The 19768-nt window shown below is 40.3% G+C and overlaps 1 protein-coding gene across 6 annotated transcripts in view; it reads left to right on the top strand.

Moving 5' to 3' along the window:
• Positions 1 to 19768, top strand: part of MDGA2 (MAM domain containing glycosylphosphatidylinositol anchor 2) — a 1540171-nt gene that overhangs the window by 503480 nt on the left and 1016923 nt on the right. For all 6 annotated transcript variants that reach the window (XM_078659694.1, XM_078659693.1, XM_078659692.1 and 3 more), the window contains one exon: positions 12409 to 12548. In XM_078659694.1, coding sequence (XP_078515820.1) covers positions 12409 to 12548 — 140 coding nt within the window. The remainder of the gene's footprint in view (positions 1 to 12408; positions 12549 to 19768) is intronic.

The raw sequence follows: 19768 nt of genomic DNA, 5'->3' as shown, positions 1-19768 counted from the left end.
TAAGATCTTTTATTACACAACCGTTTCCGTTGGTTTTGTTTTTTGCTTCTTCTTCTTCATGTACCCTTTGTGGTTCTACTCCAAGAGCAGACAATCTTTCGTTGTTGTTTTCAGCTATTGTACTTATATTTGATCTGACCAATTTTTGATTGCTTCGAGGATTCATTGGTTTAGAAAAAAATACCATAATATTTTTCTTTTCCATCACTAGTTAGTTTAGCGTCTGAGGATTTCGTCCCAGTAGTTTTGCTGTCTATTGTTGTTTTCCTTAGGTTTCCTCCTACTTCAATTAAGTTTGATTTTAAAGCTGTTTTGGTTTCTACTGTTGTTCCTATTTCTTTTGGTGTAACCAATTTAGTATCAATTTTTGACAAACTTTCCAATTTTGCCTTATCTCTTGCTTTACGTAGCTTTTTTCTCTGTGTTTTTGTTATTTCAAAGACTACTGAGTCATAGTCTTTCGAGCCTTCTTTATTGAATTCTTGTGGAGAATCCAACAATAATTTATTACCATTTGTTTTATTTTTGTCTTGCTTTAGATTCGGATGTATTGCCATATTTGATATACTAGCATCCTTGGTATTCAATTTTTTCAGTTGCTCCGCTTTATCTACTAGAATCGGTTCCCTTGCATTAGGAATATATCCATCCTGCTTGTGGTAATCCTTTTTTCTTGTGCAAACAATATCTTTAACGTCCTCAAGGATTGTATTCACAACCTCTGGAATGGTTACTAGTTTGTTAATTATTGGAGCACATGTGCACTCAATTTAACTTGGTGCAACTTCCCTTTGTGCTTTTATTATAAGATTGTTCAAGTCAGTCAATTTATTCTCAGTCCCGGCGACTGCATTGGCCATGACTCCCAGTGTGTCTATTTGAATATCCATTTTGTTTGATTGCTCTGTCAGCGCTTCAAGGGACAGTACTGATGTTTGATAAAATATATCCCAAATATTTCCCGGATCCTGATTTTCATTTTTTGTTTTTGTTTTTTTGTCCATGTATAGTTCCTTACAGTTCGAGGGGCTATTGTTATCATCTTGACTGCTTTCTTTATTTATGGCTTCAGCTCAGTGTTTTGGCGTTAATCCACTGGACTTGATTTATTTGCAGTTAAAGGGTATTTGTTGCTTCCTAAAAGACTGTTTGTTCTAACTAGTTTATTTGTTTGTTTACTAGCGGACTGTTCTAACATTTCTTGGGTTTCACATCTTTGTACTGTGGTGGTATTTTCACCGGCCTCGTTTATTTGCCCGGTTGTGCCGTACTCCAATTTAATTGATCCGGTAGGGTCTTCTTGACGATTTCCTAATATAAGACCAATTTTATCCTCCTCATTGGCCTTTCGATGAAATACTTGAGAATCCAGTGTTTGTTCCTTGACTACTTCGTCCTTTTTTTTCCTAATATCATCTTTCACTTCTATTGGAAGCGAAGCTCCTCCATAGTACATATTCTTGTTCTCATCAATTTGATCACAGTCCTTTGTTATTACGAGCATCCTTGTCTTCTCCCCCTCTCTACATATAATTGCTTGTGAAATTATTTGATTCAGAGGGTTTGCTAGCTGTTGTAAATCACTTTCCTCAATGTGTACATTACTTTGTCCTTCTCGTTCTTTCCCTTCCTTGTATTTAGATTGGTCGAATACCCAATCTTCCTCAACTTCATCGGGTAAAACGAAGTTCTCTTTTGACTCATTTGTTGGCTCCATTGGGGTCGGTAGAGTTTTCAATTCTGATTCGAGTTGCATTGACATGAGTACTGTTGTAGGATCTCTCATAAAATCTAATTTCTGGGGAATTTTTGTAGATCTTTCAAACATCCTAGCTATTGGAGAGATTAGAGTCTGATTCACCCCCTTAGTTTGAGCTTTAGCTCTAGCCTTTTTTAGCACTTCAGGTGCTTGATTTTTTCAAACACGTTTTTCAGGAGTACCCACAGTTCTTTCTTTTACTGAGCGCATTTATAGTGGCTACCTTGCTCAAATTAATAAAGAGTCCAGATTTTCCTGTATGCCACGATGTGCACAATAGTGTGGAAAAATACTATCCACAGGTAAGTATACACAAGTATACACAAGTATACACAATGCGAAAAGATTCCAACTATAGTGTTGCACCAACTATTTCCCTTATTGTGCAGGACTGATTTCAATGATCTTTAAGGTTGGGGTAATTATTTGATGGAATGAGGTGGCCTTCTTTGCTTCTTCGCTTCCTTAGACTGTCTTTCTCAGCTGTAGTCAGCGTAGTGTGAGCAAGGCAGGATGGCCTAGCCTTAGCTTTTTTATTTTTTTTCTATTGGTAAACCCTTCCCTTGCCCCACCAGGTTCCAATGCTGCCTGCTAGCGCCTTACCGCAAGCTGCCAGTACTGGAGATCCACAGGGGTGCCCAAGCATACTCCGGAAGCAGTAGCAGCAGCCCATCTCATCTCTCACTCCTTGCCTGCTCCTTCCTCCTTGCAGTCTTGCAATCCGGTTGTTCTGCAAGCCTGCAGCGCCACCTAGCGATCCTGCGACAACTGTACTGGCGGCCGAACACACAGGTAGCTGTACACACTGCTCTCAGTCCTTGGCAAGTCCGCAGCCCCAGCCACCCAGACTGGAGCAGCAACGGAAGCTGAACCGCAGCAAGTAGGTCAAATAGCGTCGGGCAGGAGACAGAGGCGGCAGGAGACCTGAGACATGAGGGTGCAGAGGAAGACAAAGGCGGCAGCTCCAGGCCCCCAAGACTAGGCAAAACCGAGCAGAGCTCTGGCAGAACTCTGTCAGTGACCCCAAAAGGCACACCGGAGTACACACCAGAATGCTCGAAGGCCAAACAGTCAGGCCGTGGACCGCGAAGCAACAGCGGCGGCGGCGGTGGCGGCAACAAGCAGCAGCGATACGCGGCTCCTCCTCTTCCTATTGACAGACAGACAAGGGGTAGAGCAGGACTGGGACTTACCTGCGTTGTGAGTCTCATAGAGTAGGAACTACATATGATATATGACAGTGTTAAAAGTAGGAGGGTAATATATGTGACAGCTTTAGTCTTTGAATTGAGATAATCTACTAAACTCAAGATAGGTCTCCACAATTTACCACTGTTACCTTAGAACCAGTATATACCTATTAAGAGGAATATTTCAATGCCCACAGTTCTTTAATACCTTATTTTTCAGTAATATTGGCAGAATTATTCCTATCTCTTTTAAAAAATCCAACTTGATTTAAATAACCAACTAACAATGCCAGGTTCCTTGCTTCATGTACAGTGAGTTTTGGACCAAGGCTTGTGTGGTCCCCATATGATTGGGGATAATGACTCTGTGAAACCTAATGTCTAGTAGCAAATTGTCTAAAATGAGAGTGCATGCACAATCTATTGTCAAATTCCAGCTTTCTGGTGCTCCTCTTGTTTATTGTGGAAGTTTTACTCAAGCTGAGGGCTAGGCTTATAATTTGTTTCAAGAAAACTAGGTGATGTGTGTTGAATCACAGAGAACATCATATAGAAAATCATTCATAAAGTAAATTTTGCTTGAAGAATTCTGTTTGGCAAAACATTTGACTGCAGCTAGAATATTCTTCCAGTCAAGATGCAAATATGTCATACAGTTGCACAATTTGGTACTGCTCAAAACTTTTTTTCTTACAGTCAAGCCACTCACCTTGAATTCTCGTCATATACATCCTTCATCTTTGTGGTGCTGGACCTTTTCAATACAAACCTTTACTAATCCTAAGCTTGAACATCTTCACTTGCTGCTACATTCTTCTTGGCAGCAAGTGCTTGATCCTCTTGTTCTACCCTTAGCTTTTGTCAACCCACTCCCTGCATCTTTTGTAGTTTTTGCTACACATGTATTAATAAATGTGCCGCAAAACTAACACATTCATTCATTAACACTTTATTCGATTTTTGCAAGGAAAACATAAGAGTCAAGCAAACACAGATAAAAACAACAACATCCGGTACGCAGAATAACAGTACAGTGTAACCATCATAGGTCTGTTATTACAAAGTTAAAATGTTAGCGCTACGTCAAGAACAACGAGGTCCAAAGTATGAAAAGACATCATCAAGGCACTATAAAATACAAAATTGATAGCAAGGACTATATCAATGGCAATAATACCATCCATCATGACCCCATAACAATTGTTTTTAAATTTCGGACCATGTTAAAACCAAATTCATGTTAACACAGTGACAGATAAATGACCATAAAGGTTGATCACAACTCGACTTAAGCCTAATAGCAGCCCTTAAACTAACTAATAATGTACAATCCTGAATGGCTTGAAAGTAGTTGTAAAAATAAATAAAAGCGGGTGTCACCTGCCTAAGACCTTAAAAAGTGCATCATATCCTGTAGTGAATTTCAGTCACTGCCACAGGGTGGGAGGCCCTGCCCTCTATATGTGCCACAAGGAAGGGCTAGAAGATAATGAAAGAGATTCAATCAAAATCTGGTCAGTAAAAAATAGTCATGGGTACCTATAAACCATAGAAGAGAGGGTTCAGCTGGTGACACAGTTTTAAATAAGAGATACCTATGCACACTAGACTTCCTCAGCTCCACTTCTTCTCTGGCCCACATAGGCTTTTTGAAAAATTCTCCTTCACCCAAGTCATAATGCTACTACAGACATCCTCCAGGTAACAAATAGATCTAGGCTTCCTTGACCGGGACAGTCCCTTACACATTCCTTGCTTCGGGCATTTTCCTTATTATTCCAGATTTTCATCCACAAAGATAAAGGAGGAATATCCAACACATCTGAGAGGAAGGCCATCCCTAATCCTACATGCACTACAAAAGATGGAATGCACTGCGGTAAGCAGAGTCTCATCTCAGAAAAGTGTTTTCAACAATTTGCATTGCATCCTGCTCAGTATAGCTCCAGACCATGCTCCAGTAGGAGACCTTCAAACAGATTTACCTTTATAGATCTGCAGGAGTGCCCCGATCGGTCTGCTTCCCAGTCTGGAAGCAAAGTTCAAAACAGCGGCAATCAGAATAGCCCCTTTTGTGAATGTATAGGACTTAGCTGGACAAAGACCGACCTGCATTAAGAATGATTTGCTGTGATTGACCAACAACTCCAGGTCATCCATAAATTGTACAAAGGAGTTCAACAAATGTTGTAGGCCCCTCGCTGTCCTCGCCATGAGGACAGCATCATCAGCATACAGGAGGACAGGCAAACTTTGGTTACCCACCTGGGAACAGTCGTTTTTAGATTCAAGAGGACCTGCTCCAAATTGTTGATATACAAATTAAAAAGAGAACGCGCCAAGATGCACCCTTGATGCACCCTTCTCAAGATAGAAAAGTTGCAGGTCACTTGAGATCGTTAGAGTGGTGAACAACAGCTTTATTGTCTCTGTGGAGATCCCATAGAAACAGGACAACGTCTTTGTCAATACCAATAGAAAGCATTATCTGCCAAAGCTTGGATCTGTTAACGCGATCAAATGCAGAAGACAGATCCATAAAACCGAAGTAGATGGTGACAGTGCGGACAACGGTACACTTATTCACACCACATATAAATTTAGACACTAGTCCTCCATTGAGCAAACAGGGCAAAAACCATATTGGACCTCTGCCATGATGTTGTTATCATCTGCCCCACTCACAAGCCTACCTAATACCATATGACCCATCACCTTTACCACAGAATCCAAAAGGGAGATGGACCCGTAGCAGTGAGTGCTGTCCCGATCTCCCTTTTTGAAAACAGGGATAATGGTGGCTAGAGCCCAGGTGTCCGGACGACCATTCTTGACTGCAGTCTTAATTACAGAGGTGAATACAGGTACCCAGATGTCAAGATTCGAAATGTAGAGGTCTGGAGAAATCCCATCTGGGTCAGGGGCCTTGTGTTTAGGCAGCTCAGTGATGCCTGTTCTTACTTCCTGATCTGTGAATATGACCTCGAATTTACCCACAACAGTTTCCAGGGCTTCCCTTGAGATAAAATCAGGCTGAAACATGCCATCAAAGTGGCTTACCCAATCATCCTCAGTGATATGGGTGTCCAGTAAATTCACACTATCTCCTGCCAAGAAGGGGTTATTGATGATGCTCGAAAACCTGGAGATGTTACCCTGGGTGCTGGCATCTAACAACTCAGACCAAGCCTCCTCTTTCAGAGCCAGTGCAGACTTGTATTGTCTGCAACATCTCTTGAAGGCCGCGAGGTCTCCTGGTGTAACCCTCAAAACGTCCTTCAGTCTCCTGGATGTGCTGGAGCACTTGGAGTCAAACCATATAACTCCAGACATGCTTCCAAAAGCCTCCACGATGTATATTGGTTGTGCCGCATTGTCTAGGCAGGTGACAAACTCCCTGTTACACTGAGTAAACAGGGACTCATATAACTGGTCCGGTATAATCTGACCCCACTTGAGTCTTCTTCCCCTTCCACAGCTATCATGGACCCCCTCGCTCCATCATTGATTAGCTATACTACCAGGTGCCATCAGGTTGAAATGCACAACGTGTTATGATCAGTATAGACACTCTCCTTAATCTTAAAATTCGAAACATAGGCGAAAAAAAGGTGTAGATACAATAATAATATCAATAAAGGGCTCACAGCCTCTCCCAGTGAAGGTGGAGGTGACATCTGCCTTGTCCGGGGGCAGCCTATCCTTAGTGGACCTTAAGTCAAACTCATGCAGAATAGCATTAAATATGGAGCCCTGATGGGTATGTTTCATGTGCAGGCCAGTATGGCGTGCTCATCCCTTATCTGTAACCCCCCAAACCAAGGGTCCCTGCACATATGAACAATAAAATCTCCTGCAATGAAAACATTAGAATAGTTCTGCTTACTCTGGGTCATATTTATAAAAAAAAGAGCCCAACTGTGTAATATTGCATACTAACCCATTCATTTCTGTCACAAACATTTGCAGATTAGCAAGTCAAGGTCCCAAGAACTTCATGAACCTCAAAATCTATGCAAAGTTTTGGAACCTTTAAATAAAATAGCTAAGAAAAATACTTCTAGCAGTTAAAATTTCTCACAAAAATATATTTGAAAAAACTCTCTTGGAAAATCTGTTTTGCCAATGGTGCAGTTTGGAGACATGGAAACCTAATGAACTGTGTGATATGAAGTTTACCAACTTCACTCTAAAGTAAGTGTGAAGTTTAAAACTTAATTTATGCCTTCCTTTGAAGCAGTGATTTTCTTTATTTATATTATATCTTTCTTATATTTTACTTGTTTAGTTAAACTCGATATGGACATTTGTTTTCTTAATTTGTATATCTACATTAGTATTTGGTTCAATTATTACATGCAACAGCTCACAGATCTGATCTTTGTGAGGATTACCTGACTGCTGCATGTAAATCTTATGAGAGCCAAGGTTATGCCTATTGAAACGTATTTGCTTCCAAGGTACACTCTGTGTTTATTTGTAAATTATAGGAGTTTTACTACAGCTCAAATAAAGAGTATGTGCTCCGTTTAACAGATACTTCCCTATTTCTACTGTGAAAGCATAGGGTTGAATAGAACTTTACTTTGTTTATATCCTTTTTAGATGTACTGGTATCTAAAACAACACTCTAGGTCTTTTTATATTTGAGACCACTTTGTAAATCACTAATTTGACAGTTTTAATATTGTAGTTGTAGAGTGTTTTAAATTCATGACAAATATCTAGTGACTTGTTTAAAGACTGATTAGAAGGTCTAAGGGCCATATTGAGTTTCTTGGGTACCATTTAGTCTTGGGGAACGAAAAGGAAAACAGAAAAGTGATGAAGTAAGGGCATGAGCATTTTGTTTCAGAGACACATGGACAAGGGATAGAAAATTAAGAACCCGCAATATGAGGATGGGCATAAGTTTGTAGTTAGATGTGTTTGAGAACCGAATATCATTAAGCAAACACTAGGAGCCTAGGACCCCTAAAAAAGTTATGTAACGCATAAGGATGAACTTCCATTTTTAGATATAAGGTATGTTGGTATCACCCATTCTCTTGAACCCTACACACTGCATTGATTTGGGATACAGAAATTGCCATCAATATCTTTATTTCCATTAATTTATTATCAAACTACTGATAACATGGGATCCATTGGCATCTGCTTAGTTTCTCAGCCTCCCAAATGGAGAAGGCAGTGTTGACTGCATTAGTAAAGAATTATATCTTTCATTTTCTTGGATGCAAATATAATAAATAACACTTAGGATGCAGAACTGCAATTATAAACATTTACATATTGGATATGATCTCATACTTCCTTCATTAACCTTAGCTAAGAAGAATGAAATGTTGTAAGGAAATATGAGTTTGTTGTTCATTTTCGAGACAATTTATATAAAACAACAGATGCCCTGTTTTGCAGTAAACTAATAAAAAATGTTATTACATGTTTCTGTGCTTTGCCATCTTTACACTGTTTAAGAAAATTAAATGGCATAGAAGAAACACTTCTTGGTGGTGAAATCTCAAACTTTAGCAGAATACTTTAATGGAATAAATGAAATTAAATTAGCAGAAAAATACATGCTTTCATAGAGTTAGACATAGTGGGCCTGATTCATAAAGCGTTTTGTGATTTGTAAAGTTATGATGGCGAGTATCTGCACTCGTGACGGAATCTCCGCACTCGGGGTAGAATCTCCCTACTCAGTGTAGAAACTCCGCTCTATAGTGCTCAGTGTGGAGATTCCGCCCCGAGTGCAGAGATTTTGCCATTGTAACTTTACGAGTTGTAAGTCCTTTTGTGAATCGGGCCAAGTCTGCAACATAATAATGTTCAGGGCTAGACAGTGGGAACCAAAAGTAGCCTTGGCACATTTTTCATTCCAGCGCCATCCTGCTCAGAGAAAGAGAGTGGGACAACCACTGTAAAGGAAGTATGAGAGGCTCTCCCACCAAGCCATTCGTGATAGAAAATAGTGAAAAAGTTGTGTTTTAAAATAACTTTTGCAACATATGCTGGGTAAACAGTCCTAACTTTTACTGCCTGCTACACGATATCCTCACATTGCCCTTAGAGCTATGGAACAAAACTGAGCAGGGAATTGATATAGCTGCTTAATGCAGACATCGCTGATGGCCATGCCTCCCTGGTGGAAATTCTAGTTGTAAATAGAGTCCATGCTGGGCGTAAGGTTGTTTGAGAATTTGACAATAAGCACCTTGCATTAAAACAATGGAATTTCTTCTATTTAACAGAAGGCCATGTTGACACCTGTGTACAACATCATACTAATTGCTTGCTATCAGGGCCTGGCTGGGGAACCACAAGCAGCCCTGCAAAAATGCTCAAAATAGCCCCATTGCCTTCGTCTATATGGGCCATCCCTCTCTTTCTATTCTTCCATTTTGTCAATCCCTCATGTCCTCTCTCTATTTTCCTCCTGATCACTCTCTTTCTAACCCCCTCCCCTACCCTCCCTCTTTTTCTGGGTCTCTTGAAGCCTTCCAGTGGCAGAAGCACCAGGAGCAGCCCTGGACTTTCAAACCCAGCCTCTAAGGGCTCCAGCCCACTGGAGAAATGCCTGGTGGAATAGAAGGCCTGTCCAGCTCTGCTCGCTATTCCTCAGATCTTAGTTGTTGTAAGGTTTAAATCTGCAGATGGCAGTAAGTGTTTAGCTACAGAATGAATCTCAGTAGTTTCCTGATGCAGCTTAAAATTCCACAGGAGTTCAGAATTTGTAGACGCCGAGATCACTAGAAATATATAGCTAAATTCATATTGCCCTATTGTCTTTACATAAATATTATGCTTCTCTAATTCTACAGCCATCCAATAATTATTTGTTGATTAATGCACAGGTATGATTACGTTGAATGATTCAATTGTTTATATATCGTTGGTAGCTAATAGTACCATCGCCAGCATTTCTCGTCCAAAAACCTTATGTACCTGTTAATTAACTCTACCTTGAAACTGGCTCTATTTTTAGACAACAAAATTGCATCTTTTTTTACAGGTAATGTATGACTTCTCACAGTGCTGAACTTAAAAAATAAATAAATAAATACGCGCTTGTACCCTGCATTGTTTATAGTCGAACTCCACCCACTTTTAAAACAGGCATGGCCTACTTTCACCAACTGCGGTGGGGGTGGGGGAGTTCTGCACTTCCCTCTAATGTCTCCTGATGCTCTCTTGCCCTCCCCTCTCAAACCTGTCCTGCTCTGCACTGCCTCCTAGCAGTTGATGAGTCGTGCTGCTACATACTTCTACTGTCCGATTGTGCCCCTGTAGCTCAAGGTCAATGTGTCCCTGTTCATCTGTATAATATGTGTCTGTTTGCAAGCACCATATCAAAATAAAACCAATAATCACTTTCAATTGATGATTTTAGATTATTTGTCACTTTACTGGTAATATTACACGTCTTTATTTAAATAACCATAATAAGCCCCTGCCAAACTATTCCTGTGTTCTGCTGTTTTGATCACGACAGTCATTCCAGTTCTAGTCAGCTTTCATTGTAATTGAGGCAACTTGGACGAGATGAGAGTAATACAGTGGGTCTCCCTCCAGATTTTGAGGAGTGCTTTCCTGATGATTACATGCTGTCCATCTTTATTGTTCGGGCGCCAATGAGCTCCGTTGTTTACTTCAAGTAACCAACATTTGTTTGATAAAGCAGTGTCACTTTATTTTACTTTTGCAAAAGGTTTTGAAAAACAGATAAAAAAAATAAAATATGAAAAGGGTATAGGATTTGGATTTGTTGGTATACCAATATCTTTTGTGAAAAACGATTATCATGATAATAAATACATTTAATATAATTTGTTTTCTCTTCATGCAATGGATGCATTTCTACAATATATTGTTTGCATGAATTTGTTTTCTTTTGTGTTTGTAAAATAGTGTTATAACTTCCCTTAGGTTTGTTTAAATTGTGGGTCAGTCTCATTTGCTTGGTATTATTATTCCTTCACAGAATGTCACAAATTCTAACTGTATGAAACAGGGGAGAAAACGGGGCTTATTTCACGCCTATAGGATTTTATGAGGGTGGGAAAGACCCTGAAGAAAGCTCTGTGGACAGCTACTTGGCATATAACACAAACTAATGATGCACACATAGTAAAGTGAAAGACTGAATAAATGTATATTGTCATTGGTAAAGAAACTGCATCGTCGCAAGACATATGTAATGATGCAACTATATGTGCTGGGAACACCGGAGGGATGAGTACATGAGAAAACAATAAGATTTTGACAAAGGCTGCTACTTAATTGAACCTGTCTGCATCCACTTACAAGATGAAAGTCATCTGCTAGAATGGTTCAGCTATTGGGTCTCTAGGATGAACTGTCCCTCTTTGAGCATTTAGTTACTACACATATATCCATAGGTCTCGTTGACTGATTTCAAACTCCCAATCTCACATGTGCATATCAACCCCTGTTACCCAGGTTCCTTCTTCCACTTCAATTCTCCAAAGGTGAGAAACATTGATGGAATGAGTCCATTCATCATCGTGACAACCATGTGCCAGAAACACTTCCAACTCAGCCATAGCTATTTGACGCATATTACACCACAATTTCGTAGCCACCAGCTAGTGTAGTGTACCATGCTTTGGTTTAATATAATTCACTAACGGTCCTCCACACCCGGATACAAATTAAAGAGGACAATTCATGTTTTCACACACTCACAAAGAACCTAAATTCATTGAGTTAAATTTTATCATCATTGTCAGTGGCTATTAGACTAAATATGCCTTCCATAAATTAATGTTACTTCATCAATCTGGAGGATCTATTAAAACAGTGCTATGCAACACTGACCTACATTTATAACCAAAATTCCTGGGGTTGAGACTGGAGTGAGTAAGCAGTATTGTTCATTTTCTGATCATTTTGATTTTCTTTCATCTACACAGTGTTCTTCAGTTACTTATGAACGCATATGACAAATCTAAATGTTATTTTATTTTCCCTGCAGTACTGATGCACTTAAAGCGTGCACATTTATGTAACCAAACTATTACTTTGATCACCTTAGAGCATCATGTGTATAGCAATTTCTATCAATAGCTGAGGTAAAATGATATTAAAGAAAGTGTGCGGAAAATTTCATGCAATTACTATTCTTCTTGCGCTTAACATTCCCAACACGCTGTGTACTCAACTACCATTTTTATGGTGCCTAGATAGTGCTGTGAAATGTAGGTAATGAGTGTTCTAATGGCTGTGTCTGAGATTGCACCTTAGAGAATAAAAGTGAGCCACAAAATGCTACAGTAGTACCGTAAGAAAACAGAAGTTGAAATGATCATATGGGTAAACAAATAAAGTTTGGATCACTTTATGACTGGAAAACCTTGTGATGTTGTTTGTATTGTATCATTTTGCTGGCCATTTAACTCAAAGCATCGTATTTTTTCCTTCTTTCTCCATTAACAGCTCCACCCACAGTGAGAATTGTCCATTCAGGATTGGCTTGTAATATAGAGGAGGAGCGTTACTCAGAAAGAGTCTACACCATCCGTGAAGGAGAAACACTAGAGTTGACCTGTCTTGTTACTGGCCACCCGCGGCCACAGGTGAGTCTGAAGCCTGTGGCCTTAATGTTATCTAAAACTAGAGATGCTCAAGCGTATATCAATGAACCAAGAAACATATTCCAAAGTTATTTAAAGAAATCTAACTTAAAAAGTGACATTATTTTTAAAGTATTCTTAAGCATATGTGGTCAGGTTGTGCTATGAAGTGCGGTTGAATTCTTTCCAAAGTCTGAGGCACAGACAGCTCTGTGATTTGCCTCTCAGACCTTGTTACCTGTGTTCATTTGGGTGAATTAGGGGGGAAATGGCTGAGCATTAGTTTAAAATGATCTTAAGGGAAAACAGCTTTTGCAGCTATTGATGGTCTTTATTCCAGTAAGCCTTGCATGACACAAAGAGTTCTAGCTTTGAATTATTTAGTCCACTGGGAACCAGAGGGATACTTTGAAATTCACTGTATTTCTCCAGATGAAATCTAAAACATATTCACTGGGAAGATATATTGAATACTAAAATACGTTTATAGATTGAAATTACCAAGTCTGCCTTTTTTGAAATTTAAAATGAACTTTTATCACGTTTTAATGAACAATTTCTACATTTACCACTGTTTTATTGATAACAGTGAGAAATGGATTGCTGGTTGAATGGGGAATGACCCCTGTTCAAGTAGCCACCACAATCCATGTCATGGTGAACAACAAAATTCACTAAAAGGAACTTGTACTAAACCCTCTGGTAGGTCAACACACAACAGTCAGGCTCAACCAAGTGCTATGTATAAAGTATTTATGCAGCAGACAAACAGTAATACATTAAAAACACAACACAAGGCAAATCCTACACCACTTTGGAAACACTGAGTACAGTTTAAGAAATTATTTGACACCACAATGACAAAAATCCAATTTGTAGAACCAGAGTTATGAATTTTTGAAGTTTAAGTAAAAATAGTGCCTTAAAGATCAAAGCGCCAGCTGTGGACATCTGGAGTCCGTGCCAAAGTAAAAAAAAAAATCCACGACTATGGGTTGGGTACAAAATGTGGGTTGGGCTCAGTTGGCTCTTACCTTCAGATTTAGAAGAAATTTTGAAGAAAATATTTTGAAAAGATAAAGTACAGATTAGTGAGATAACAACTCGGGAATCAGAGAGCTGCCTCTTTATGATCCAGCTAACACCGACCAACTCCTTGTCAGGCCTTTTGGTGTACCGGCCCCCCGGCCACTCCGCCCCCTTCGCAGCGTCCCTTTTGGAAATTGTCTCTTCCTCGGCTCACCTGACATCCAACTTCCTAATAACAGGAGACCTTAATATCCACTTCGACGATCCCCTGGATATAGGAGCAGCCGACCTTATCGGTGACCTAGCGGCTCACGGCCTTTTTCTGGCCAACACCGGTCCTACACATATAAAAGGGCACCTACTCGACCCGGTGTTCTCAAATATCTCCTCTCTCCAATTCATCAACTCCCAACCTCTCCCCTGGACGGACCACTTTTTGGTCACATTCCTTCTTCCTGGGGCTCGCAAGAATCCCCATAAACCCCCTAGCTTCACCAAAGCTAGATCTTGGGCCAAACTTTCGGCGGAGGATTGGTCCAAAGTACTGGACGCCTCCACTCCGACTCTGGCAGAAGACCCGCATGAGGCCGACACCCAATTTAGAGACTGGATCTCCGCATCCCTTGACAGCATCATTCCTATAAAAAACCGGGAGATCAAAAATAGAATAAAGGGCCATGCACCATGGTACACCTCTGAACTCCGAGACCTCCGCAAAGAGTGTAAAAAGGCTGAGAGATTGTGGAGGAAAGACTGGCTCCACAGCAATAAAGACATATACAACAGCGCGGTAAGACGCTACAAATCGGCCATTCAACTAGCCAAGGCTACATTCTATGATAATAGAATAAAAAATGCGTCTAACTCTGCTAGGGAATCCTACCTAATAGTAAAGGAACTACTTAACATCCCCTCAGCCTCCGCTGCTCTTCCCCCCCCCCGGATAGAAGCAAAGACCTAGCCACCTACTTCGAGTCCAAAATCCTGCGGATATTGGATTCCCTCCCATCTGTCAGCCCGCTCTATCCTGCTAATACAGTCGCCTGCACTAACAGCCCGCGGCTGACCTCCTTCAGAGCAGCCTCCCTCGTTGAGGTCACCGCCATGCTGGTAAAAATGAAAAGCGGTTCTCCCCTGGACCCGGCCCCTGTCAGATTTTTAAAAACTGTGTCTACCAGCATAGCCCCCACCATCAGGGATCTTATTAACACCTCTCTGTCCCATGGCACAGTACCTCCCACTTGGAAGAGCGCTGTCGTCAAGGCCCTGCTGAAAAAGCCCCAACTGGACCCGGGCGATATGGCGAACTACAGACCCATATCGCTCCTCCCCTGTATCAGCAAGATGGCGGAGAAATTAGTCAATGGGCAACTCTCCCAATTCCTTGAGGCTAACAATATCCTGCGTCAGTCCCAAACAGGCTTCCGGCCGGGCCAGGGCACAGACACCGCCCTCCTCTGCGTCATCGAGGAGGCAAGAAGCATCCTGGATTCAGGAGGATCAGTGGCAGTGATCCTCCTGGATCTCAGTGCTGCCTTTGATACGGTGGATCATCGTGTCCTCCTCCATCGCCTGGCCAGGGCAGGAATTGGGGGAACGGTATATGCATGGATCGAATCCTTCCTTTCTGGTCGTTCATTTCAGGTGTGGGACAGCAACTCTCGCTCAGACCCCCTCCCTCTAACATGTGGAGTGCCCCAGGGGTCCTCGCTTAGTCCCACCCTGTTTAATGTTTACATGGCCCCCTTGGAAGATGTTGTGACCCCATATGGGATAAAAATAGTAAACTATGCTGACGACACCCAACTCGTCGTCTCCCTTTCCCACTTAGACAACCACCCAGAAAAACTTTTGCACTGTCTGCAAGATATTCACACCTGGATGTGCGAATCTGCCCTGAAACTGAACGGCACAAAGACAGAAATCATGCTTCTGGGTAATAAATGGTCCTCCATTCCCCCATCAATGTGGCCGATCGCCTTCGGTGATATCCCCCCCCGAAGACAGAAATTAAAACACTAGGTTTTTGGCTGGAGCAGGACCTCTCCATGAAGACCCAGGCAGCCAAGACCGCTGGTACTTGTTTTGGCCTTCTGCGATCAATTCGCAAGATCCTCCCTCTCCTCCCCCCCCTGTCCAGGAAACTGCTGGTCCAAGGGCTTATACTGTCCCGGCTGGACTATGGTAACGCCGCCTACCTTGGCGCTCCTGAATTTACCTTGACCAAGCTCCAACGTGCACAAAACGCTGCGGCAAGGCTTATTTTGAATCTCCCTCCCAGAGCCTCTACCAAACCGGCCCTCAAAGCTCTGCACTGGCTTCCGGTGCGCCAGCGAGTGGAGTTCAAGGCCCTGTGCACCACGCACAAGCTCATCAACGGGGCTGGCCCTGCCGCCCTTAAAGACATGGTCATTCCTTACAAAGCCACCAGAAATCTTCGATCTGACAGTGAACATCTGGCCATAGTCCCAAAATTTAAGAAGTCACGCACCGGTGGCCGCCGCTTCTCGGTCAATGCATCTTCAAAATGGAACGCACTTCCTCGCAATCTGCGCCTTGAACCCTGCCACGCTCTTTTCCGCAAAAAACTTAAAACCTTCCTCTTCCCCAAATAGTCCCCTGGTCCCCCCTCTCCTGGATCTCACAACCTCATAGCGCGGGGATGCCTTCGGGTCACCAGGCGCTTTACAAGCCACAAAATAAATAAATAAATAAATACAGCGGGTCAAGGCTGCATGCGGTGTCTGAGGAGGGAGCGTACATACACACACATACACAATAAAACCATACAGAATATATCAAAAGTTGAATAGGAGAATGTTGACACTATAGTATTTTAATTGAAAAATCCAGAAAACACATTTACAAAAAATACTATAACTCCTAAATTAAATTAGAAAATAAAAACAAATAATGTAAAATAATATATAAATAAAACAACTAAGTCTATCAACTTTATTTACCCTAAATTATGAACACTATTGAATTCTAACATTATTAAATATACTATTCCCACTCTAGTTTATGCAAAGTTGGGAAAGTGTTGGACTTCGTTTGGATAACATTGACTTTTTTCACTCCAGTCTGTGCAACAGTGAGTAAAGCGTTGCATTTCGGAGGGATAACATTTACTAATCCCACTCCAAAGAGCACAACTGTAGGCAAAGTGTTGTACTTAGGAGGAGTAAAATTTACTATATCTATTCCAATCTGTGCAGCAGTAGGGAAATGGTTGGACTTCAGAGGGGTGATATTTGCTATTACCACTCCAAACAATACAACAGTAGGGAAAGCGTTCAACTTCAGAGGAGTTAAATTTCCAATTCTTACTCCAAACAGAGCAACAATAGGGAAATCATTGGATTCTGGAGGGGTAACATTTATATTCTCACTCTGTGCAAAATAGGGAAAGAGTTGGGTTTCGAAGAGGTGAGATTTGCTATTCCCTTCCAGTTAGTGCAACAGTAGGAAAAGTGTTGCACATTGGAGACGTAAAATTGACTATTCCGACGCCAGTCTCTTTACTGTAGGGAAAGCGTTTGATTTTGGAAGGTGAAATCTACTAATTCCACTTCAGACAGAACCACAGTAGGGAAAGTATTGGACTTTGAAGGAGAAAAATGTACTATTCCCACTCCATAGTTAATCAAAGGTAGATAGGACACATGTAACTACGTTTGCCAGGAGATCTGTTGAAAAACCCTCATAAACGCTGTGTCATCGAAAAGCGGTTTATCTCTGTTCTCCGCCCCAGACTAGCGTTGTGGCATTTATCATAGGGTTCAACAACGTGCATCATGCCCGCCTCACCCGAGGCAATCTCTGATGTTAACGTGGCAGTCTCCAGAGATCTCCAAATATAACCCCACAGGCAGGTTTTTCTCAAAATTAAAAATAGTTTCCAGACAACATCCGTACTTTATTTAGTTGTTGGACAACTAATTAAAAGGTAGGGTGGGTATGCTCAGTGGACCGAGTTATAGAGTCTCAAGCATATCACTTTCATTCACAAAAAAGTCGACATGTTTCAGCTCTCTTGGCCCTGTAGGGTCTATGGAGCTTTCGTCAGGACAACAAATAACATAAAGTGTTAAAAATACTTGCACGATTTGTGTTTGTATGAGCGGGTTCTCAAGTCTTACCCACTGTGGTTCGTGATTGTTTTCACCTGAGACTGTAGGTGAATACTCCGTGAACCTAAAAAATGGTGTCGGTCATTCCCTTCAGAGGGTATGGACTGTTTAGTCCCAGGCCGCGTGGGAAGCAGGTTCCGCTCTTGTGCTGGCATGATGCACGTTGTTGAACCCTATGATAAATGCCACAACGCTAGTGTGGGGCGGAGAACAGAGATAAATCGCTTTTCGATGACACAGCATTTATGAGGGTTTTTCAACAGATCTCCTGGCAAACGTGGTTACAAGTGTCCTATCTACCTTTGATTAACTATAGATGACCTGGGGAACTGATAGGACAATCAATCCTCCTCCCTCCCTTTGATACATTAATTACTATTCCCACTCCAGTCTATGCCACAGTAGGAAAAATGTTGAGATTGTGAATAGGGTGAAATTGACACGTCCCTCTCCGGGCAGATAAACTGTGGGGAGAGTGTTGGAGTTTGGAGACGTTAAAAGTTACTATTTTTACTCCAGTCCCTGTAACAGTAGTGAATGCGCTGGATTCCAGAGGGGTAAAGTTGAATATCCCTACTCCAAACAGGGCAGCAATAGGGAAAGTGTTGGGCTTTGGAGGGTTAAAAGTTACAATTCCCACTCCAGTCTGTGAAACAGTAGGGAAAGTGTTGGATTTTGATGGGGTGCGATTTGCTATTCTCACCCAAAATAGCGCAACTGTAAGGAAAGGATAAATTGCAAAAAGTTTAGTTTTATGATTTATACAGCAGTCTAAACAGAAGTTGGGAAAGTACTTTACTTCAAACACATTACATATATACGCAACACCATGAATTTAGAAAAAAAATAATAAACTCCTAATATAAAAACCAGGAAATAACCTAAAAATATAAATATGCATATGTAGTTAAAAATAAATAAAATTAACAATTTAAATCATTACTATTCAATAAAATAATTATCAATGAATACATCTTATTCAATTATTAGTTAATCAACTTACCACCGTAAACTTCTACAAAACTAGTGCCCATAGCTAAAATATAACTTAAAATATAAATATTCCTTATTTAAAATCAAACAAATGATGAATTAACAATTAATCATTACTTTGTAATTAATGAATACTTAATTAACTTTTCAACCTAAATTCCTCCTAACCTAGCAGCCCACAACCAAGATATAATTAAAATAAATATGTATTCCATAATTTAAATATTTAAAATTCAATTAAATTATTGATTTACAAACAATAATTAATAATCAACTAATTAATTAATAATCAATTAACTTTCCACCCTATAACCCCTACAAACCTCGAGGCCCACAACTAAAATATAAGTAAAATAAATAAATATTCCCTAAATTACATAATTAAAATGAATATCATAATAAATTAATTAACAATTCACTGTTATTTCATTAATACTCAATTAACTTCCTACCCTATACATCCACAAAGCCCGTAAATAACGTAACAAAATTAAATCAGCATTACAAAATATACATAATAAATATCAATCATATAATTAAATAAAATGTATTAAACAATCAGTAACTATTATAAAATAATTAACGTCCCACCCTATCCATATATGAATCGAACAACCTGCCACAACACTATAAATCACTACATAAAATAAAATATATCTTTTTTTAAATTACAAGCAATTTTTTTAATTAACTATTATAATAACAATAGTAACACATAAAATTAATATACCAACTAAATATTTTTATGCACACTAATATTGAAAACGATATTAAAAAATTGATATTATTTTGAACAAAATTACTTACCCCCCAAAAAGCGATATTCTTGTCATTCCTATTTGTGCATCAAGATATTTAAGATATTTGTGTATCACAACGTTTATTCTCTGATGTTTCATCCTGGAGATATTTTTTGATTGATTGTGTCCGAACACCAAACATACCTCAGTGGACAGAAACATTGATATCAGCAAGAAGAAGCTGCTCACTTTCAGTTTAAAGCAGCTGGTTACCAAAACTCACTTTAGGATCCCCTTAATTTGTACCATGATGGACAGTACTTTTTAG

Source organism: Lissotriton helveticus, chromosome 9 (assembly GCF_964261635.1).
Source record: "Lissotriton helveticus chromosome 9, aLisHel1.1, whole genome shotgun sequence".
Lineage (NCBI taxonomy): Eukaryota > Metazoa > Chordata > Amphibia > Caudata > Salamandridae > Lissotriton > Lissotriton helveticus.
This window is presented reverse-complemented; position numbering and strand designations above follow the sequence as displayed.